The sequence below is a fragment of the Dreissena polymorpha genome, chromosome 3, assembly GCF_020536995.1.
Source record: "Dreissena polymorpha isolate Duluth1 chromosome 3, UMN_Dpol_1.0, whole genome shotgun sequence".
In the NCBI taxonomy this organism is placed as follows: domain Eukaryota; kingdom Metazoa; phylum Mollusca; class Bivalvia; order Myida; family Dreissenidae; genus Dreissena; species Dreissena polymorpha.
This window is the reverse complement of record NC_068357.1, coordinates 24217688-24241996: the sequence shown is the minus strand read 5'-3', so window position 1 is coordinate 24241996 and position 24309 is coordinate 24217688. Positions and strand designations below refer to the sequence as shown.

At 36.2% G+C, this 24309-nt stretch overlaps 2 protein-coding genes across 2 annotated transcripts in view; one reads left to right on the top strand and one right to left on the bottom strand.

Moving 5' to 3' along the window:
* Positions 1-24309, bottom strand: part of LOC127873303 (serine/arginine-rich splicing factor 4-like) — a 252711-nt gene that overhangs the window by 145178 nt on the left and 83224 nt on the right. The window lies entirely within an intron of this gene.
* LOC127872091 (calcium permeable stress-gated cation channel 1-like) overlaps positions 1-24309 on the top strand; it is a 70313-nt gene that overhangs the window by 32418 nt on the left and 13586 nt on the right. Inside the window, exons 8-14 of the mRNA XM_052415421.1 lie at positions 7450-7589; positions 7955-8006; positions 8595-8703; positions 9280-9353; positions 9698-9778; positions 13291-13417; positions 21071-21204. Coding sequence (XP_052271381.1) covers positions 7450-7589; positions 7955-8006; positions 8595-8703; positions 9280-9353; positions 9698-9778; positions 13291-13417; positions 21071-21204 — 717 coding nt within the window. The remainder of the gene's footprint in view (positions 1-7449; positions 7590-7954; positions 8007-8594; positions 8704-9279; positions 9354-9697; positions 9779-13290; positions 13418-21070; positions 21205-24309) is intronic.

Genomic DNA, 24309 nt, shown 5'->3' with positions numbered 1-24309 from the left:
CCTTTTTCACACATTGTGGATGATTGTTCTAAGATCCTAGCACAAGCTAGTGCTAGTTGAGTAACACACAGGCACACAACATGTACCAGGCTCCAAGGGGCAATAACTCTTCATGCTTGATCATTTTCCTTCATTTGTACACATGTTTATAATTGTCAGTGGATCCTCCCACAGACAAGTGCTAGTTGAGTAACACACAAGCACATAACTTGTACAAAGATCCAAAAAACAATTGTTGATTAATGTTCCTGCTTTTCACACATTGTGGATAATTGTCCTTAGATCCTAGCACAGGCTAGTGCTAGTTGAGTAACACACAAGCACACAACATGTACCAGGCTCCAAGGGGCAATTGTTGATTAATATTCCTTCCTTTTTCACACATTGTGGATAATTGTCCTTAGATCCTAACACAAGCTAGTGCTAGTTGAGTAACACACAAGCACACAACATGTACCATGCTCCAAGAGGCAATTGTTGATTAATGTTCCTTCCTTTTTCACACATTGTGGATGATTGTTCTAAGATCCTAGCACAAGCTAGTGCTAGTTGAATAACACACAAGCACACAACATGTACCAGGCTCCAAGATTCAATTGTTGATAAATGTTCCTTCCTTTTTCACACATTGTGGATAATTGTCCTTAGATCCTAGCACAAGCTAGTGCTAGTTGAGTAACACACAAGCACACAACATGTACCAGGCTTCAAGAGGCAATTGCTGATTAATGTTCCTTCCTTTTTCACACATTGTGGATGATTGTCCTTAGATCCTAGCACAGGCTAGTGCTAGTTGAGTAATACACAAGCACACGACATGTACCAGGCTCCAAGAGGCAATTGTTGATTAATGTTCCTTTCTTTTTCACACGTTGTGGATGATTTTCCTTAGATTCTAGCACAAGCTAGTGCTAGTTGAGTAACACACAAGCAAACAACATGTCCCAGGTTCCAAGAGGCAATTGTTGATTAATGTTCCTTCCTTTTTCACATATTGTGGATAATGGTCCTTAGATCCTAGCACAAGCTAGTGCTAGTTGAGTAACACACAAGCACAAAACTTGTACCAGGCTCCAAGAGGCAATTGTTGATTAATTTTCCTTTTTTTTTTTCACACGTTGTGGATGATTATCCTTAGATCCTAGCACAAGCTAGTGCTAGTTGAGTAACACACAAGCACACAACATGTACCAGGCTCCAAGAGGCAATTGTTGATTAATGTTCCTTCCTTGTTCACACATTGTGGATGATTGTCCTTAGATCCTAGCACAAGCTAGTGCTAGTTGAGTAACACACAAGCACATAACTTGTACCAGGCTCCAAGAGGCAATTGTTGATTAATGTTCCTTCCTTTTTCATACCTTGTGGATGATTGTCCTTAGATCCTAGCACAAGCAAGTGCTAGTTGAGTAACACACAAGCACACAACATGTACCAGGCTCCAAGAGACAATTGTTGATTAATGTTCCTTCCTTTTTCACACATTGTGGATAATTGTATTTAGATCCTAGCAGAAGCTAGTGCTAGTTGAGTATCACACAAGCACACAACATGTACCAGGCTCCAAGAGGCAATTGTTGATTAATGTTTCTTCCTTGTTCACACATTGTGGATAATTGTCCTTAGATCCTAGCACAAGCTTGCATAGTTGAGTAACACACAAGCACACAACATGTACCAGGCTCCAAGAGGCAGTTGTTGATAAATGTTCCTTCCTTTTTCACACATTGTGGATGATTGTTCGGAGATCCTAGCACAAGCTAGTGCTAGTTGAGTAACACACAAGCACACAACATATACCAGGCTCCAAGAGGCAATTGTTGATTAATGTTCCTTCCTTTTGCACACATTATGGATGATTGTCCTTAGATCCTAGCACAGGCTAGTGCTAGTTGAGTAACACACAAGCACACAACATGTACCAGGCTCCAAGAGGCAATTGTTGATTAATGTTCCTTCCTTTTTCACACATTGTGGATAATTGTCCTTAGATCCTAGCACAAGCTAGTGCTAGTTGAGTCACACACAAGCACACAACATGTACCATGCTCCAAGAGGCAATTGTTGATTAATGTTCCTTCCTTTTTCACACATTGTGGATGATTGTTCTAAGATCCTAGCACAAGCTAGTGCTAGTTGAGTAACACACAAGCACACAACATGTACCAGGCTCCAAGATTCAATTGTTGATTAATGTTCCTTCCTTTTTCACACATTGTGGATAATTGTCCTTAGATCCTAGCACAAGCTAGTGCTAGTTGAGTAACACACAAGCACACAACATGTACCAGGCTTCAAGAGGCAATTGTTGATTAATGTTCCTTCCTTTTTCACATATTGTGGATAATGGTCCTTAGATCCTAGCACAAGCTAGTGCTAGTTGAGTAACACACAAGCACATAACTTGTACCAGGCTCCAAGAGGCAATTGTTTATTAATGTTCCTTTCTTTTTCACACGTTGTGGATGATTATCCTTAGATCCTAGCACAAGGTAGTGCTAGTTGAGTAACACACAAGCACACAACATGTACCAGGCTCCAAGAGGCAATTGTTGATTAATGTTCCTTCCTTGTTCACACATTGTGGATGATTGTCCTTAGATCCTAGCACAAGCTAGTGCTAGTTGAGTAACACACAAGCACACAACTTGTACCAGGCTCCGAGAGGCAATTGTTGATTAATGTTCCTTCCTTTTTCATATGTTGTGGATGATTGTCCTTAGATCCTATCACAAGCTAGTGCTAGTTGAGTAACACACAAGCACATAACTTGTACCAAGATCCAATAGGCAATTGTTGATTGATGTTCCTTCCTTTTTCACACATTGTGGATAATTGTCCTTAGATTCTAGCACAAGCTAGTGCTAGTTGAGTTACACACAAGCACACAACATGTACCATGCTCCAAGAGGCAATTGTTGATTAATGTTCCTTCCTTTTTCACACATTGTGGATGATTGTTCTAAGATCCTAGCACAAGCTAGTGCTAGTTGAGTAACACACAAGCACACAACATGTACCAGGCTCCAAGATTCAATTGTTGATTAATGTTCCTTCCTTTTTCACACATTGTGGATAATTGTCCTTAGATCCTAGCACAAGCTAGTGCTAGTTGAGTAACACACAAGCACACAACATGTACCAGGCTTCAAGAGGCAATTGTTGATTAATGTTCCTTCCTTTTTCACATATTGTGGATAATGGTCCTTAGATCCTAGCACAAGCTAGTGCTAGTTGAGTAACACACAAGCACATAACATGTACCAGGCTCCAAGAGGCAATTGTTTATTAATGTTCCTTTTTTTTTCACACGTTGTGGATGATTATCCTTAGATCCTAGCACAAGCTAGTGCTAGTTGAGTAACACACAAGCACACAACATGTACCAGGCTCCAAGAGGCAATTGTTGATAAATGTTCCTTCCTTGTTCACACATTGTGGATGATTGTCCTTAGATCCTAGCACAAGCTAGTTCTAGTTGAGTAACACACAAGCACACAACTTGTACCAGGCTCCGAGAGGCAATTGTTGATTAATGTTCCTTCCTTTTTCATATGTTGTGGATGATTGTCCTTAGATCCTATCACAAGCTAGTGCTAGTTGAGTAACACACAAGCACATAACTTGTACCAGGCTCCAAGAGGCAATTGTTGATTAATGTTCCTTCCTTTTTCACACGTTGTGGAATGATGTCCTTAGATCCTAGCACAGGCTAGTGCTAGTTGAGTAACACACAAGCACACAACTTGTACCAGGCTCCAAGGGGGAATAACTCTTCATGCCTGATCATTTTCCTCCATTTGTACACATGTTGATAATTGTCAGTGGATCCTTCCACAGACAAGTGCTAGTTGAGTAACACACAAGCACATAACTTGTACCAAGATCCAATAGGCAATTGTTGATTGATGTTCCTTCCTTTTTCACACATTGTGGATAATTGTCCTTAGATCCTAGCACAAGCTAGTGCTAGTTGAGTAACACACAAGCACATAGCTTGTACCAGGCTCCAAAAAACAATTGTTGATTAATGTTCCTGCTTTTCACACATTGTGGATAATTGTCCTTAGATCCTAGCACAAGCTAGTGCTAGTTGAGTAACACACAAGCACACAACATGTACCAGGCTCCAAGAGGCAATTGTTGATTAATGTTCCTTCCTTTTTCACACATTGTTGATAATTGTCCTTTGATCCTAGCAGAAGCTAGTGCTAGTTGATTAACACACAAACACACAACATGTACCAGGCTCCAAGAGGCAATTTTTGATTAATGTTCCTTCCTTTTTCACACATTGTGGATAATTGTCCTTAGATCCTAGCACAAGCTAGTGCTAGTTGAGTAACACACAAGCACACAACATGTACCAGGCTCCAAGAGGCAGATGTTGATAAATGTTCCTTCCTTTTTCACACATTGTGGATGATTTTTCTAAGATCCTAGCACAAGCTAGTGCTAGTTGAGTAACACACAAGCACACAACATGTACCCGGCTCAAAGAGGCAATTGTTGATTAATGTTCCTTCCTTTTTCACACATTGTGGATGATTGTTCTAAGATCTTAGCACAAGCTAGTGCTAGTTGAGTAACACACAAACACACAACATGTACCAGGCTCCAAGAGGCAATTGTTGATTCCTTTTCCCACATTGTGTGATAATTGTCCTTAGATTCTAGCACAAGCTAGTGCTAGTTAAGTAACACACAGAACTTGTACCAAGGTCCAGTAAGCAATAATTCTTATTTTTATAAATATTTGTCCTTTCTTTGTACACATTGTTGATAATTGTCCTTTGATCGTAGCACAGGCTAGTGCTAGTTGAATAAAATACAAGCACATAACTTGTACCAGGTTCAAAAGCAATGTCTCTTGTTGTTCCGTGGTTTCCCTATCTTTGTTCGCATTGTTGATAGCTGTCCTTAGATCCTAGCACAGACTAGTGCTAGTTCAATATCGCACAAGCACATATCTTGTACCAGGCTCAAAGAGGCAATAAATCTTCTTGTTCCATACTTTTCCATTCTTTGTACACATTTTAAACAATAGGCTTAGATCTTAGCACATGCTAGTGCTAGTTGAATGACACACAAGCACATAACGTGTACCAGGCTCCAAGAGTCCTTAATGCTTCCCTTTTTGTTAAATATCTGAAATTGCCATTAGAGTTTGACACAAGCCTGTGCTTGTTATAATTATAGACAAGCACATAGTTTGTACCAAATTCCAACAAGCTTAATTTATTAGTTTCCACTAGCAGAATTACTATTAAAAGTCCACTTTCATGCAACTTAAAAAACACTGTTTTAATATATATTCTTACTCTAAAAACATAAGTACATGTTATTTTTAAATTATTTTAGTAAATAAGCTTATTTAGACTAAATACTAAGGTTTAATAAGTTGGAATGATGATTAATGAAATCTAGACCAACATTTTATACCCAGTGTTGTTTCTAGTGTCACTCTGGTAGTGATTTCTGACACATGGGCTATCATCAGCCCTTAACCCAAGCTCAGGCCTAGAACCTCCTTGCTTTGAACTGGCAGATTGCTCAATCAGTCTTGTGATTGCTGTTTGAGTGATTACCTGTGATGTCTTAATTGGCATAGCTAATTAATGGCTAATTAATTTAAGTGATCTATGGTCACCATTACTGGCTGATTTGTTTGTTCACACATTTCCATTTTATTTATACACCTTATGTGGGTGGTCACTTATGTTAGATGTAAATGGAAATGTGCCATCTGATCTTCTCTAAAAGTGTTTTCATAAAAAAATCAGTGCAATGATTTTTTGATAACATATTTTATTGGGAAATAATAATTGTCTTATGAAAGCATTTGATTTCATATGTAATTTACAAAAAATATTACACAAGGTTTTACTATTGGAATAAGTTTCATAACAATTTTATTAATATTCCAAAATAGATGTATTTAGGTATGTTATTTGCCAATTTAGTGTTTAAGTTTTTAGATTTTGTGAGTTTTTGCTCTTCAACTTGTTCAAATTCTCAGCTGAGTTCGAACATTGTTACTGTTCCTTGAAAAGCATGGCAGCCAAGGGGCACGGCAGTTTTGCTTATATGGCGATAGTAAAATCTTGTTATTATTCAAGAATCACATTTATAGTCCTATCTTCATGAAACGTAGTAAGAACATTTGTTCTTATTATGTCTGAACCAAATAAAAAATGGTTTCTGTCTGTTAAAAAAAGGGCAGGGCAGATTTGCTTGATATGGCTCTAGTGAAACCTTGTTAATGCTCGAGGAGTCTCACTTAAAGTGCAATCTGAATGAGACTCCATCAGAAGAGCTGTCCTATTGATGTCTGGGCCCAGTTTGAAACTGGGTCGTGTGAGATAAAACAAGACTTTTGCCAAGCAATAAAAGTCCCCTACCGGCTCCACCATTGTCAGAAATTTCACCATTTTCAGAAATTTTTGTTTTTGTTTCCATAGCAACCACAATTTTTAACATAGGAACAAAATGAAATGATGTGCATAATGTCCATATTGCCATCTATCCATGTTCCAAGTTTCATGAAAAAATATTAGGAACTTTTAAAGTTATCGCAGGATCCAGAAAAAAACACCATTTTCAGCATTATTTTTAGTCTATTTGTTGCCATAACAACCACAATTTTTGACGTAGGAGCAAAATGAAATGACATGCATAATGTCCATATTGCCATCTATCCATGTTGCAAGTTTCATGAAAAAATATTAAGAACTTTTAAAGTTATCGCAGGATCCAGAAAAAAACACCATTTTCAGCACTATTTCTAGTCTATTTGTTGCCATAGCAACCACAATTTTTGATGTAGGAACAAAATGAAATGAATTACATAATGTCCATATTGCCGGCTATCCATGTTGCAAGTTTCATGAAAAAATATTAAGAATTTTAAAAGTTATCGCAGGATCCAGAAAAAAAACACCATTATCAGCACTATTTCTAGTCTATTTGTTGCCATAGCAACCACAATTTTTTGATGTAGGAAGAAAATGAAATGACGTGCATAATGTCCATATTGCCATCTATCCATGTTCCAAGTTTCATGAAAAAATATTGAGAACTTTAAAAGTGATCGCAGGATCCAGAAAAAAACACCATTTTCAGCACTATTTCTAGTCTATTTGTTGACAATTTTTGACGTAGGAACAAAATGAAATGATGTGCATAATGTCCATATTGCCATCTATCCATGTTCCAAGTTTCATGGAAAAATATTCAGAACTTTTTAAGTTATCGCAGGATCCAGAAAAGTGTGACGGACGGAGACAAAACCATAAGTCCCCTCCGGTGAAACTGGTAGGGGACTAACTAGGTCACAAGGTCAAAGAAAAAGCTCATAAACACTCTAGAAGTTGTTTTTAAGTCAAGCTTGATGACCCAACTATAATCATGGCATTCATGCTCTGTATAATATTGGAATGTCAATTTCAGGGATTCCAACATCGCCAAGAAGTGTGGTTATGATGCGGTGCAGTACCTGCAGTTCCAGCGCTATATCCTGTTGTACGTTCTGATAGTGTGTATCCTCTCCACTGCCATCATTATACCGGTCAACTTTACTGGATCCAACCGTAAGCGGAAGTTTTTTGGTTCTCACTTAGCACTAAATTGGCTGTTATGTAATAAATGCGGTGTCTGCTGTGTGATGAAGATTAGTGTTACAATGTGATTGCTCTTCTTTTCAGCTAATTTTGGCCTTTTTATTGTCAATATAGTTTGAATAATTGAACTTTATCATGGGAAAATAGGTCTTATGCCATAAACGGTCAGGGTAGTTCAGCAACAGACTGCGCAACAATTGAAAACTGATGTAAAAAAATGAGTACCAAAACACGGATTGAAATTTAGTAAGCAACTAAGAACACAATATTTCCGAAATTGTTAAAGGTAAATGTTGTCTAAAGCTATGTTTTTGTATTTTCTGCATGTATTTCAGAGGGTAATGCCACCGATTTGGGGCACACTACTATCGCCAACCTCGATTCTAAGTAGGTGTTTTTGAAATTTGTACATTATATTGAATGGTTACAGTATCATGAACTGAGTACAAAAGATGACACAAATTAATTTCAAACTTATTGCCACAGCTTAGGTATTCAGTTAAATTTGCAATGAAATGTTATTGTCTGATGACTTGCTAGAGACTTATAAATAAAATTATACTTGAAGCTGAAGGTAAGCTTCCTAGATCATGGTTGAAGATTCTCAAATAAAAATTTTGGTTGGATTTTGTGTGCCTAATTCTGCATAAGGCACACTCTGGGAAAACAGGGCTTAATGCATGTTCCTTAAGTGTCGTCCCACACTAACCTATGCAATCCAGGCAGGCTAATCAGGGACATCACTTTCTACTGTTTTTGAATTTAGGATTCAAGGAAGTCTCTTCTAAATAAAAATCCAGTATAGGCAGAAAGTGTCATTCCAGATAAACATGTGCAGGCTACAGTATAGGCAGAAAGTGTCATTCCAGATAAGCATGTGCAGGCTACAGAGGCTAAACTGGAACGACACTTTACACACAAGCATTAAGCCCAATTTTCCCAAATCGGGGCTAATGCTATGTCTGTTATGTACAGTTCCAACCTGCTGTGGGTGCATGTGTTCCTGTGTCTATTCTACCTCGGGCTGGCTATTGGCTTCATGAGGCACTTCTCCGTCAACTTGCGGTTCGAGGATGATGAAATGGTAGGGATGGCATATTTCATAGATTATGCTCTTTCATAGCAGCATTTATCAGCACTTATTTCTCTGGCATATGAACCATGCAAAAATGGGTTTTTATGCCATATGCAGCCACCTTAGCTCTATCTAGATCAGCCTGCACTTCTGTGCCATCTGGTCAGGAACTAACTCCTCCGAATTTGAGACCACGAAATCTTGTGTGACTTTACAATGGGAAGCTAAGCTCCTGATCAGATTGTGTGAATGCGCAAGTTGGAGCTACTCTGCTGGCATATAGCATAAAACCCTATTTTTCATGTGTCATATTGTAATCATTCAAACGGATCTTTAACTAGGTGTCACTGTGGCATTTGGTCTAAATAATATTGAACTTCATTCTAAGATATGGATTTATTAGAGAATAATTGATTAATGGCAGAGCAATCACATGAGTTTATCAGAAAATCTTGTTGTTTTCTCCATATTTTTATTCAAGTCCAATCAGGACTCAGACAATCTTTGCACCCACTGCAGACCTAAGGCAGCACTACTAGTGGTCCCCTGCTTATATCCATCTCTGATATCTGGTTCCTGTTTCAGGTGTCCAAGACTCTGATGATTGCTAACATCCCCAAGGAGAAGTGTTTCAAGAACTTAATAGTGCAACATTTCCAGTAAGGCTGTAGCCTAATGTATTTGGCTTGACCCAACCCCATGTGCAACCAGTTAGATTGGATAAAAAATATATTTATTTGGCTATTATATTGGTTATTTAATCAAGGATTGTTAAATGTTTTTAAAATTGTTAATTTGTATTTGTTTCTTCTACAAATATTTGTTATTTGAAATGAAAGCAACCCCAGTGTATGTTGATTTTGAGCAAAAGAACAACAGTAATTCTTTGATAACCTATTGAAAGATATTAAAGAAATTGTGCAGTAATGTAATGCATATTAATTAAAAATATGTGCTTGAACCATTTCTCTGAGATTTAATAGTCATATGCATTATGTTACAGTGAAGGGTATCCTGAAGTGTCCGTTAGAGATGTGACCTTTGCATACAATATTGAAAAGCTTATGGGCCTAAATGCCAAAAGGTTAGACCATTACTTATTCAAAATAAGCCTTGCTCTGTGAAAACGGGCTTAAAGCGGGTATATACGATTTTTTATATGTGTTTAATTGTAATATATTGATAAAATATGTCAAAATAATACAACATAGGCAAGAAAAATTATACATTAAAGCCGAATTTCATAAAATGCAGCAAAGACAAATTAGCGCCCCGAGCCTATAGTGACGTACATATTTTCCTACAATAACAGAAGCATTCGTCTTTGTATTAGGATCGGAGATAGTGTTCGTGTGTCGTATGAATAGATATCGTTGCAGGAATTCAAATAAACCGTTAAACTAAGTTTAGATGCACATCGTACATGTATGGTATACATGCTGGCGAATTCGGCTGTACAGCCGTTTTCAATTTCAGAATTAAATATCTGGCTTATTTCGCATTTTTCGACACATGTTCTTCTTAACTTTTATTTTAATTTATATTGAAATATATATATAATAAGTTTTTTACACAGTTTATATAAATTCATAAATATTTGACAAAATCGTATATACCCGCTTTAAAGCGTTGTCCAAGATTAGCCTGTGCAATCTGCACTTGGTGGATGCTGTTTTTGTGTCTAGACTGTATTTTCTTTTAAAATAGATTTCCTATAATAATAAATATCCTTAGAAGCTGAAAATGTCATCCCTGATTAGGCTGTGCAGATTGCACAGTCTAATGTAGGACGACATTTTATGCATTAACCTGGTTTCCCCAAAGAATGGCTAAAATATTTTGTCATAATTACATTTCACATTTTTATATTTATGCCCCTTAATTGAATAAAGCATAAAGTTATTGCATTGTTTGTATCTCTATCGCTCAGTCTGTCCCAATTCATGTGCAAAACAAAACTCAGGCAGTATGAAAGGGATTAAAATGAAACTTCATGTAATGATAGAGGAGGCTAAGAGTAAATGCAGAGTACAAGAACCATAATTCTATCATTATTTTTAGAGTTATTGACCTTTTATCAATTTTCTGATACAAATTTGTCAAATTGGGTCATTATTTTCATGGTGTTACCATAACAGTAATGTTTTAGGTTTAAAGTCATTTTAAATACATACAAAATCTGCTAAAACATTTATTAATTAAAAAATATAAATTGTTGAGGAATGTTTAATATCAATACAATCATGAAATAATAATATATCAATATTCTATGGTGACTACATGTAATGAACTTATTGTACAAAAAGTTACACATATTTTCTATGTCTACTGGTCATGTACGTAATTCCGGCCTGTACGTAAAAAATCGGCCACCTGTGTAAAATCATTTTCATGATCTTAATGCACATATTTTGTTTTTATTTTGAAAAATCAACATGAAAACCATCCCCACTCTCAAGATTTTGCAAATGTAAGAACCACATCACTGTAAACTTTTGTGTTAAAATGTCACAAATATAGCAGGAAATATTAGGCTCATGGGGAAAGTGATGCCATCATTATCTGCAACAATTATATTCATATAAGAAACAAATATATTTGATAAAATTATTTTTATTTTATCTAATAAACTTTAATTTAAGTTTTACCAATTAATTGTACAAAAACTTGTATTCAAAACATACAAATCAGAACCTATATATAAATTTTTAATATATGAATTACCTCCCTTTATAAGAATATTACTAAATTACATGTTTTAATATTATATATAAGCGTTTACTAATAATCAACACTGAAGTCAACTTTTCAAACAAAATGTGTTTACTTTTTTAGCTATGTTTGAAACATTTTATTAAACACATTAAAAATAAATATTTTTTTATGAATTAGCAGTTTCCAATTGTTTATATTTATTAAAATAGGTAGGGGGAGTAACTGGTATAATAATTTCGCATTTATTTTAAATTTAAGTCAAATATTTTAATAGTATAAACATTGATTAATACTCTGAAATTGAGGACATTTGCCAAAGATATTGCTTTGTAATTTTATCTGCAGATCAAACTGAAAAGTGGCCGATTTTTTAGGTACATTTAACCTACGAAAATGGATAGTTTACATGTCATCATTTTCTGTTCATTAAGTAACATTCACCGATCTAATTCTATTTAAATTTTCATGCTAGGTGAGTTTTGAACCCAGGATTATATATGTGAAGTTTAGTTTCAACCAGTTGCCTAACACTAAAGATTTTTCTTAAATAGTCCCAAAAGTGGCCGGAATTACGTACATGACCAGTATATACTTAAAAATACAACCAATTACTTGCAAAAGACAGCTTATTATACAAACTTTATAGCTGCAGGCTCCTACACAGGCCTTGACTAAGATATTGTACCACCATATTACCCTTTATCATACCATCGCATTGATATCTGCCTGATATAACGTTGCCTGATATATTTTTTTATATCATGGTCAACAGGAAGTTCTTATATCAGTCAATGTTTGGAGCTACGTGGGATTGGCAATTAAGTCAACAATTTCTATTAACATGAATCAGGTTCAACAAAACAAACAATTTGATACCAAGAACGTACATATTTTGTTCTAGTTTAAAGTCAAAAATCACAAAAACGTTTATTTTTTAAAAATCACAACAGCCCGCATTGCAGAAGTTAAATGACGTCATCAATGGGGCAAAAATCTTAAATATCGATATAGTCATTGCACTCGCAAGTGTTGCATAGAAAGTCAAGACAAATGATAAATGTATGCTAATCCTCAACTATTTGAACAAACGATTTTGACACACTTATGTCATTGTTGACACCATCATCAAAATGTCAATTTCAATACACATCTCCAAAATGGCGTCTCCAAACTATTCGGTGAAATGTGTTGTTCGATTAAATTTGTCGCTGCAGTCCATTCCTGATCTCAAATTCAAGACGTTTATAATTAAAGCGGTTGTACTCTTCCCATTTGTAGTGCAAACAACTTTTTTCTCTCTATACGATGTTTAAAATAAGCGATAATTCGTGTTGTCTTTTCGAATGCCGTTTCTACATGTATGTCAACGTGTAAAAGCCGGATCAGCAAAATCAGCCGGGATCCGTACATTTAAAATATAAAGAAATGGATTGTTTTGCAGATTTTTAGGAAAATGTGGTATGATTAACAGAAAAACAGGTTACTGTACCATCGTTTGGTAATATATCAGGCTCGGCACAAATAACATAACGGCTCGGCAAGCCTCGCCGTTATATTATTCTAAGCCTCACCTGATATATTACAAAAGGATGGGACAGTAACCTGTTATTCTCTATATATCTGATATAAGTAGAGCTATTGTCAATTACTGGCCAAAGTATATGTGCTTAGTACTGGTTACCCAGCTTTCTCAGTAACAGTGTGAGTAATTGACAGCCAAAGTATATGTGCTTAGTACTGGTTACCCAGCTTTCTCAGTAACAGTGTGAGTAGTGTGTATGTACACCCTGATATTGGACTCAAATATTTTTGGATACATTCAACCACTCCAAAGAAACAAATATGAACTGTTTGTGAACATGAAAACCTATTCCAATACAGAATGAGTGCACTAGAGTCACGCCTGAACTCGGAGCAGGAGCTCCAGAAGACTGGTCACCGGCCCACACTGAGTCCATACTGCTGTGGACAACTCCTTTGCTGCGAAGAGACGTGTGGGTGTAGAGAGGTAGAGTAGTTTAAACCTGTTTATTTAAGCTTTATTGCATCAAAAGACTTGGGCTCATTGTAATGCTCAATTTTCTAATTGAAAATTTGCTTATATAAGGCCTGTTTTGTGCAAACTTTAAAAATCTTTTTGTCCATATCCGTATGGCATAGGGCTACCAAATTTGGTATGTAATGACAACTTATAGTCTTCTACCAAGTTTGTTCAAATTAAGCCCCTGGGATCATATTTGACCGTTCCCCAGGGGTCACAAAATTGAACATATGCTTATATTGGGCCCATTTTGTGCAAACTTTAAAAATCTTCTTGTCCATAGCTATTGGGCCTATTTCTACCATATTCAGTATGTAGTGACATCTAATAGGTCTCTACTTAGTTTGTTCAAATTATGCCCCTGGGGACAAATTTGACCCTGCCCCGGGGGTCACATAAATGAACATATGCTTAAAAAAGGCCTATTTTGTGCAAACTTTAAAAATCTTCTTGTTCATAATTAAAGAGCCTAGGGCTACTAAATTTGGTATGTAGTGATATCTAATAGTCCTCTACCAAATTTGTTCATGACTCGCAGATGACCTCCTATTAATTTTCAGGTCACTAGGTCAAGGTCACGGTGACCTGAAATAGTAAAATGGTTTCTGGATGATAACTCAAGAACGCTTATGCCTAGGATCATGAAACTTCATAGGTACATTGATCATGACTCGCAGATGACCCCTATTGATTTTCAGGTCACTAGGTCAAAGGTCAAGGTTTGGTGACCCGAAATAGTAAAATAGTTTTCGGATGATAACTCAAAAAGGCTTATGACTAGGATCATGAAACTTCATAGGTACATTGATCATGACTCGCAGATGACCCCTATTGATTTTTAGGTCACTAGGTCAAAGGTCAAGGTCACGGTGACCCAAAATAGTAAAATGGTTTCTGTATGATAACTCAAGAATGCTTATGCCTAGGATCATGAAACTTCATATGTACATTGATTATGACTCGCAGATGACCCCTATTGATTTTCAGGTCACTAGGTCAAAGGTCAAGGTCACGGTGACTCAACTTAGAAAAATGGTTTCCGGGTGATAACTCAAGAAGGCTTACGCCTAGGATCATGAAACTTAAGAGGTACATTGATCATGACTCGCAGATGACCCCTATTGACGTTCAGGTCACTAGATCATAGGTCAAGGTCACGGTGACTTTACACAGTAAAATGGTTTGCGGATGATAACTCAAGAAAGCTAATACGCCTAGGATCATGAAACTTCATAGGTACATTGATCATGACTCGCAGATGACCCCTATTGATTTTTAGGCCACTAGGTCAAAGGTCAAGGTCACAGTGCCAAAAAACGTATTCACACAATGGCTGCCACTACAAATGACAGCCCATATGGGGGGCATGCATGTTTTACAAACAGCCCATGTTATATTTTGAGATGATTCTTTACAAAGAAAGATGCTACTATTGTATTTGTTATAAATGTGTGAAAGGCTCTTAAGAAGGAACCAGAGATTATTAACCCTTAGCCAAACACTAACAGGATTTTACTGGTTTGTAGCTGACGACTTTATAAATAATTGTGATAAAAGGAGAAATTGCTCAAGATGAGCAATTTCTCCTTTTATCACAATTATTTCTACCCTACCTGATTATTTCCTTCAGATTCTATTACAATTTAATTGTAGTCTGCAACCTCTTTCAAATTGGGAAAGTCCAAAATGTGTCGTTTGGTAAAGGGTTAAGGCATTTTGATTCATATGGGTCTTGTGAATCTGTTTCAAATCAAATGCGTAGATTTGATCTTCAGCATCTAAAAATATGTGAAATAGAAAGAACAACAATATCTTTTGGAGACATAAATGTACCTACGTTATAAGCAAAGGACCTGTGCAACAATTCCCGGGCTTTTTAGTCTGTTTAGTTAACACGGTAGTAATTTTTTCCATATATAAAAATGCTCACCCTTCCAACTTTAAGCACCCAGTGGGACGAGGGATAGAAAGAGAAAGTCACATGCTTGAGTACATTTCAACCCATGCGCATTGCACATTTTTTTCGCATAAAAAAACAGTGGAGCGATACAGGGCCATAATGGCCCTCTTGTTTTACTATATGCTCTTTAAATCCATTTCAATTAATTTTGTATGTGCCTATTGGATTTGTGTGTTGTGCATAACTTAAGAAGCTTAAATTTCTAAACATATTATTAGGATTTGTGTCCCTGGGTATTTTTATGTCCCCCACCATGATTGTGGGGGACATATTGGTTTTGTCCTGTCTGTTGGTTGGTTGGTTCGTTTGTGTGTTTGTTTGCACCAACTTTAACATTTTGCCATAACTTTTGCAATATTGAAGATAGCAACTTCATATTTGGCATGCATGTGTATCTTATGGAGCTGCACATTTTGAGTGGTGAAAGGTCATGGTCAAGGTCATCCTTCAAGGTCAAAGGTCAAATATATAGCTTCAAAATGGCGCAGAAGGGGACATAGTGTTTCTGACAAACACATATCTTGCTGTAATTGCACGTGTTTGTGTGACAACAAATAATGCAACCCAAATTTTTAGGAGTATTTGTATAATTCATATCATTGAATTTCCTTTTAATTATAGTATTTCATAATGTCATGAATAAAATTGAGAAATATACAGACCTAGATGAAAATGAAATACACTTTTTATGCCCCCTTTTGAAGAAAAGGGGGTATATAGTTTTCGCACTGTCTGTCAGTCTGTCACGTTTTTCTTGTCTGCTCTCTAATTCAAATAGTTTTCATCCGATCTTTACCAAACTTGGTCAGAAGTTGTATCTAGACAATATCTTCGTCAAGTTCGAATATGGGTCATGCCGGGTCAAAAACTAGGTCATGGTGTCACTTTGTGCATTTCAAGGATTTAGTATTTAGGTTTCAAAAATGCTCATAACTTTTATCAAAGCATTTATAGGCGGCATATGTTAGTGCTGCACCGAATCCAAAATTTCAATTGGATCCGAATGAAAGGCTTGTATATCGAATATCGGTTCGAATCCTAATTTGAAAGTAAAAATACACAAAATAAATAATAATTTATATTGTTATAACCAAAATTATGTTTTGAAACACCAGGACGTATATATGTCTTATGAGAAAAGTAATTAACTTTTATTATTATTATAAACTTAACAGCTACTAATATTTATACTACTTTAGCAGCATTGGTAGATGCAGCTGCAGCCGCAACAGCAGTAGTGGAAGCAGAAATAACGACATCAAAAACAAAAACAAATACTAAGTTGATGACAAAATAGACTTATGTTGTTCGAAAAAAAAATTATACCCGGGTCCAGATTCCGCAAATTTATCAAAATCGCACATACACGAAATAGTGTAAGCATTTTAACGACAAACATTAATAATAATGTCTCATATTAAACACATCTATGTCAGTCAGATATAATATGAATAACGCTGTATTTTAACAAGCAATAAAGGCATCACACGCAATCTGCAATAAGTATCAATAAAATACTTTGTAACGACCTTATAAGCCAGAATAAGTATGCTGATAAAACCCAAAATGCTTCCACACCGAGGATTTTAATTGTTTAGGTGCATCTGGAATTTTCTTCTGCGCCATTTTGCACCATCGAACACGAAAGTAGACTGTGTAGTACCATGTTTTTGTCGAAAAAGTAGCGATAATTGTGACAAACTACATACCAGTCAGCCTTTCGAACAGAAAGAAACAATTTAAAGAAACGTATTAGGCCACGACTTTTATATTTCTTGGTTTACAAAACCGCCGACCCTAATTTTTGGAAAATGGGAAAAAAAAATAAAATCGGAAAATCGTCTTTTTTTATATATTTTATTCCCGACCGCACTGAAAAACGAGCGAAACGAGAAAAAAAAAACGATCCGGTTTGAGTACGGTTGCGAATAAAATCAAGTAAGTACAATCAACGATTGGTTCACCATATATTACAGAGATCGGGATATTTTTCAATGTGACACAGTATGTACCAGTCCTTTTATGGGCACTTTACATACATGCCATACGTCCCGATCTCGGCGGGACAGTCCCGCTTTTGGGCCCTTTGTCCCGCCGTCCCGATATGAGACGATTTGTCCCGACATTCGTAAAAAACGATGTAAGGTCTATAGGTTCCCAATAAAATTCGCTATTCAAGCTGTTTCGCTAACACCTACCCCCGCTAATCCCTGTATTGCCCCCAATTAACAATCCGATTCTACTTATCGTGTGTACCAGTGTTGTTTATGACACCTTGTCAGCGATTTATCGGCTAATTATTGATTTTATCAGGCATTCACACCATGGTGGTCTTCAAGATAGTGGTCGCTTATTGCTATCGATAGTTGTATTATAATGAAATAAATGTTGAAAATGTGTTTATTTTTGTATTTGTTTGAAACGGTTTACAAAACAATTGTTTTGTAAAATTAACTCTACGTAATTAATGAGTCTTTTACATTCAATGTTTAGTTCATAAATAGCGGGATAATCCGAATGTGCAATATACGAAAATCGCAACAAACAGTCCAATAAGTGATACCCATCCTGTCTAGTGTAATTGGGTGTAATTGTAATAAAAACAACAAGGTGCTATGCATGACAGTTTGACCCTACTCCAATTAAGCTAAAAACCACGAGGTGCTATGCATGACAGTTTGACCCTACTCCAATTAAGCCGCGACAATTGACAAGTAACAAACTGCGCATGGATACATGCTTAAAAAAACATCGCAACAAACAGTAAAAGTGGTACTCATCTTGTCTTGTGTTATTGTAATAAAAACAACGTGTTGTTATTCATGACAGTTTGACGCTACCCCAATACAGCGCCTGACAATTCACAATTCAGTTTAATCTGTGTATATAAGAAGAAAACAAAATATGATTATTAACATTAGAGAAAAAAAATTCGAGTAAAGCAGCCATAGACTTCTTTTGTGCTTTTGTTTTTGTTGGTGTAAAAACGGTTGAGGCGTTGTTGAGAGGTGAAATAAACACAAAGACGGTTTGCTTCCACCAAAAACTTACCTCTGAAATGTGTACGGCCGCGCAATCCGTGTGTAACTGATGTAACTGTTCGGTAGATAGTTTACTGTAACCCGTACTTTCAGTGTACTGGATAGCCTCCCCTGCGTTAATGTTTACCATTGAAATTAATATCATGAGTATTGTTGTCGTAATGTTCTAGATTTTGTACTCTAAAAAGATGAATATTTTCCTCGTTGTTTGCTATTGTCTTATTTTATAAAACTGTTATTGTTATGTTTTAGATTCCATGCTTCATATCAGATGTTTTATGTCTTGAATAAAAGTATCATGAGTTTTTGTTAGTACTAATACTATACTGACTACAGTAAAGTTGGGATGATAAATCGTTTTAGGTGTCCCGCTTTTGGGTCAAATGTCCCGACAATTTTTTATGGAATGTCCCGCTTTGGACCTAAAAAATTATGGCACGGGCACTTATCAAAATTTATTTAATTACAGACAATAGGAAAATCAGCGTCAGTAAAATGTCGACCGCATCAACATTTATTTCCGAGTCTGTGACGCAAATATATTGTTTAACATGTTTATTATATTAAACAAACCCGATATTATAGTAGATAAAAAAGTATTACCTTGCAATTTGATAATTAGTATAAATAATCCAATAAAACACTGCCATTATTTACGATAAATGTGTTTAGGAATTTTGTAAACACGTCCGCCATAGTTTATAGGAACTGTACAGAAAGTTTGGAAATCGGAACAAATCGGTATATCTCGGAAAATCATTGATAAATGTATTTGTCGTTTTAATGCTTAGGGCCGAGTAATTTCGGCAAATCGACACTCAACTTGCGTAAAATACTAGCTCAATTAACCGTTAAACTCCGCCTCCGTTCTCTGCAAAAGATTCGAAGGCGAAGCTATGCACGTGCTATTATTAAATTGGAGGATTGCAATTGAGAAACAAACGCACGATTGGTTCGGCATGTTGATTGCTAGACAAAGGAAGCCAATTTTGTCGGCGCGAAATTTGTCGCTTTATTGCTTTAGACAGCAAGCGGCTTTCCTTTGATGACGTAAAACTGTCAATTCACACAGACTGCACATTTTCGGAAGACTTTAACTGGCTCCTTGTTTACAATTCCAGTAAAAACACTTGCTAACATTAAACTTTGGATTAAATGGCGCCCCGGATTAAATTATCAAAATAAAGCAAAAGCCAAGTTGACAAATAAATTATGATTGTATTAATTCGCGTCAGTTCAAATAAGACGTTTTGCGTTGTAAATCAACGAGTTTTCATGACAACAACAACTTTAACAAACATTACCGCGACGACGCGGGGATCGATCTACATCGATTTTTTTTCATGGACGATGTCATAAGTCCAATAAGAGCAAACACATACTTTGTGTATGAGTAGTTTATCTTATATAAGATTTATGCAACGGGCATCGCATTGCGTAATGGTGCGCATCGAATTACGGAAATGAAGCGCAGTTTTTTGTTTTAATGGGAGAAGAACGCATGTCATTTAATGGAGTGTTTAAAATTGCCTGATGTTACAAAAGGTGCTTTTAGGTGACTCATTTCATTTGAAGATATAGATGTGTTTCATTGCATAATTTGATTTTTCGTCTCTGTGTTAAGGTTATAAAAGATATGATGTCTTTGTTCTGATGTTATTAGTATTAACTTATTTTTCCAATGATGTTTTTTTTTTGTTTTTTTTTCGACCGCCCGATGGACCATTTTCAAAATAATTTTTGTAAACCAATATAAAAAAAAGTCGTGGCCTTAGGGCGAAAGAAACAATTAACACAAACAAAAGGTTAAACTCAAATAAGATCCTGATTCGAAACCGATTTTACCAATCAGGGTTAGATCCGCAATCCTCGTTTGGATCAGCGAATCTCGGATATTTCGGATATACCATGCAGCCCTAGCATATGTCATCCTATGGTGACAGCTCTTGTTGGAAACCACTTTTGCAACAATTCTTTAATCAGATCATGAGCTTTCTGGTAAAACTGGGCTTCATGCATATGGATAAAGTGTTGTCCAAGATAAGACTGTGCAGTCCCCACAGGCTTCATGCATATGGATAAAGTGTTGTCCAAGATAAGACTGTGCAGTCCCCACAGGCTTATCAGGGACGACACTTTCCGCCTAAACTGAATTTTTGCGAAGAAGAGACTTCCTTTAAACAAAATATGCCATTAAAGCAGCATATGTCATCCCTGATTAGCCTGTGCATACTGCTAATCTAGGATGAACCTTTACTCACATGCATTAAGCCCACTTCTCCCTTTTCCCACGAGGCTCATATTTACTTAATGTATCAGCAAGGAACAGCCTGTGGTGCTGCTGTTCTAAAGTTGGTTGCCACCACATACTATGGGGATGAGGAGACCTGTCTTTTAATGCATGTGCGTAAAGTGTTGTCCTAGAGTAGCCTGTGCAGTCCACATAGGCAAATCAGTGAGGACACTTACCGCTTTTATAGAATCTTTCCTTTAAAAGAAGCCTCTTGGAAACAAAAATCCAGTTTAATCGAAAGTTTCGTCTCTGATTAGCCTGTGCAAATTGCACGGACTAATCTGGGACAACTCTTTACACACATGCATTAAGCCCCTTTTCTGCAGGTGGATGCAATCACATACTATGGAGATGAGGAGACCAGTCTAGAGGCAGAGATTGAGAAGGAGAAGGTGATTGCCTACCAGAACAACCTTGGGGTGGCATTTGTCACCTTTGAAAATGTTGGAATGGCGGAGAGGTACTATATCTAGGTGTAATATGAAGCTTTTGCTGCTATTGGAGATACAAATAACTTGTACTGGATCTTCAAAATTATGACCCTTTATTTATGTATTGTTGTATGTAATTGACATCATATACAGTGTAATGGGCAGCTAATTGTTGACATTTGATGTGTCCAAAGATTGTTCATCCTAAATGAAATTTCAAACATTGCTTTTAAGCAAGAGATTGCATGACAGGTAGTGTTCAACACAATGTTTTGAATTTTTTGCTTTGAAGTTTTCTTTTTAGCTCAACTATTCAAGGAATAGTCGTAGCTGTGCTACTCACCCAAAACTTTGTTACGGCATCGGCGTCGGCGTCTGTGTTATGCTTGGGTTAAGATAAACAAGCATCATCTTTATTTCAGTGTTTCTGCTAAAGGTATTCAATCAAAACTTTACATTCTGTTTTGGGTCATTGTGTGAGGTTTTTATCTCTGACCTGCCATGAATCAGAATTATTCCCCTTTTTGTCATTAAAAAATAATCGTTAAAGTTGGTGTTCAACTTTTCCATATCTCTATATTTAACACAGATATCGAAATAATTGTTAAAATGCGTGTCAAGGGTCTTAATGAACTTTCATTGACTATGACATATAAATGTGACCTGCCTTTAAGCAGGATTATGATTTGTGTATTTTAAAACGTGTGCTTAAGGTTTTCGTGCAACTTGAAATTTAGGTTGAGGTTTTCACACATTGTCATGTGAGGTCTATAATCGATGACTATATCTCTTACCTGCAATTTTGCAGAATTAAGCTGATTTCTTTGACCAATGCCTATATCTCTGACCTGCAATTTTGCAGAATTAAGCTGAGGTCTTTAACCAATGCCTATATCTCTGACCTGCAATTTTGCAGAATTCAACTGAGGTCTTTGACCAATGCCTATATCTCTGACCTGCAATTGTGCAGAATTAAGTTAAGGTCTTTGACCAATGCCTATATCTCAGCCTTGCAATTTTGCAGAAGTAAGCTGAGGTCTTTGACCAATGCCTATATTTCTGACCTGCAATTTTGCTGAATTCAGCTCCTTTCATACTTAGAACAGTCAGGTTAATAGTTGCATGCACAAACTCGATATGAATATCTCTAATACAGCTAGTATTGAACACAAAATGTATGTATGTGTCAGTGGTCTTCAGAAAGAGTCACTGACCAAGACCTGTGACTGTGACTGGGACTTGGTAAGAGAAAAAAGAAGAGACCAAAATGAACAAGGATAAATCTACTTGTTTTGACCAAAATGGAAAGGCTTATACAAAAAAAACATGACAAACTAAAATTAAAAAAGTGTAATTCAATAAGAATTTAACATTTTAGTTGTGTGAATATATCAGAATAGTTGTCATTAAGGAACAGTATGTATTTTCCTATTCAAGCAACACAACGATATGGAGCAATTACCGTATTGAATCATATTACATTTACAAATGTCCTGCATATTTTTCCTCTTTGTGGTACAGTCCAGCATGTAAAATGTGTCTGTCTTTTGCGATTTTTACATTATATATATCAGGTTTCTGACAGAAAATGTACAATACACTTTCAAACGGAAGAATAGTTGAGCACCTGTCTTTCGAAAGCTCTTGCTACAATTCGTATTGATTTGTTTGCAGAGTTTACAGGTCTTGTTTACCAAAACTAAACAGTCTATTATATAAAGTTGGAATACAACATTAATTATAAAATGGACTGTTTCAGCACCGTATGGGCAAGCTCCCTTTGCTCATACATCGCATGGGCAAACTCACTTTGCTCATGCACCGCATGTGTATGAGCAAAGGGGGTTTGCCCATTCTGTGCATGAGCAAAGGGGATTTGCCCATGCGATGCATGAGGAAAGGGGGGTTAGCCAATGCGGTGTATGAGCAAAGGGGGTTTGCCCATGCGGTGCATGAGCAAAGGTCCATCTATTTTTAAATGATAACTATATCATTTATGCCTTTAATCTTTGTTTTTATGACCACTGACATTTGCATGGTCAAAACCAAGCAAATGAAGCTGAAACAGTCCATTCTAGAATTAATGTTGTATTCCAACTTTACATAATAGACTGTTACTACATGATATTTGGAGAAACAAACAATTTATAAGGCAACATTTTTCTTTCCCTTGCAAGTTATTGCTGCAGCCTGCACAAGTATTCAAGGTCCCATTTCCAGTGCAAATGATTTGAATTTAATTACGCAGTACATAGCTTAACATGTTTTACCAATACATTCATGAATGAGTGATATTTTGTAGTTATTAGAATCACAGTGAACTGAAAAGATGTTAAAATAGAAAAATATATATGTATAAATTTGGCATATAAGGCAGATCAGCATGGCCAGATTTCCATTCCTACATGCACAGTGATGTATATGATGCATTATAATGGAGGAAATCCTGGTGATCTTTGGGTTTGGGGATTGATTTACCATGGCAGATTTCTTGCAGTTCTTTCCAGTTCTATGCCTTCATGCACACTATCCTCCCATATTTATTACATCAGTCTATCAGTGAAATTTACTTTTCCTGACTAATAAAAATGTGTGTAGAATATTCACAAACATGGTTATTATCATAAATCAACAAAACTGTCATTAAGTAACAATGAAACTTAAATTAAAACTGACACTTTTTCCAGGGTAAGGTTTCAGCATTTTTAGCATATAAGTGTGCATGTCATGTACTAAAGCATAAACTAAAAATTTGTTTTTTGTAAAAGACCAAATATGTATTTCCCTTTTATCCCACTTTTACAGCGAATTCGGTTGATTAAAGCCCCGTTGATTAAATATCATCTATAATCAACGGCAGGAAATGACGTCAATATTTCGACGAAATGACGTCATAAATCCAGCCAAATTATCCAGTCAAACTAATTTTGTTTAAACAAAAAGGTTTACAAAATAAAAAGTAGGATAAATAGAATAATAGATTAGTGTTGATTATAGATCAGGTTTATCATGCTCGGCACGAAAACGAAAAAGCACTCGCCAAGACTCGTGCTTTTTGTTTTCTAAGCCTCGCATGATAAACCTGATCTATAATCAACACTAACCTATTATTCTCTATTTGGTTATATGCCACA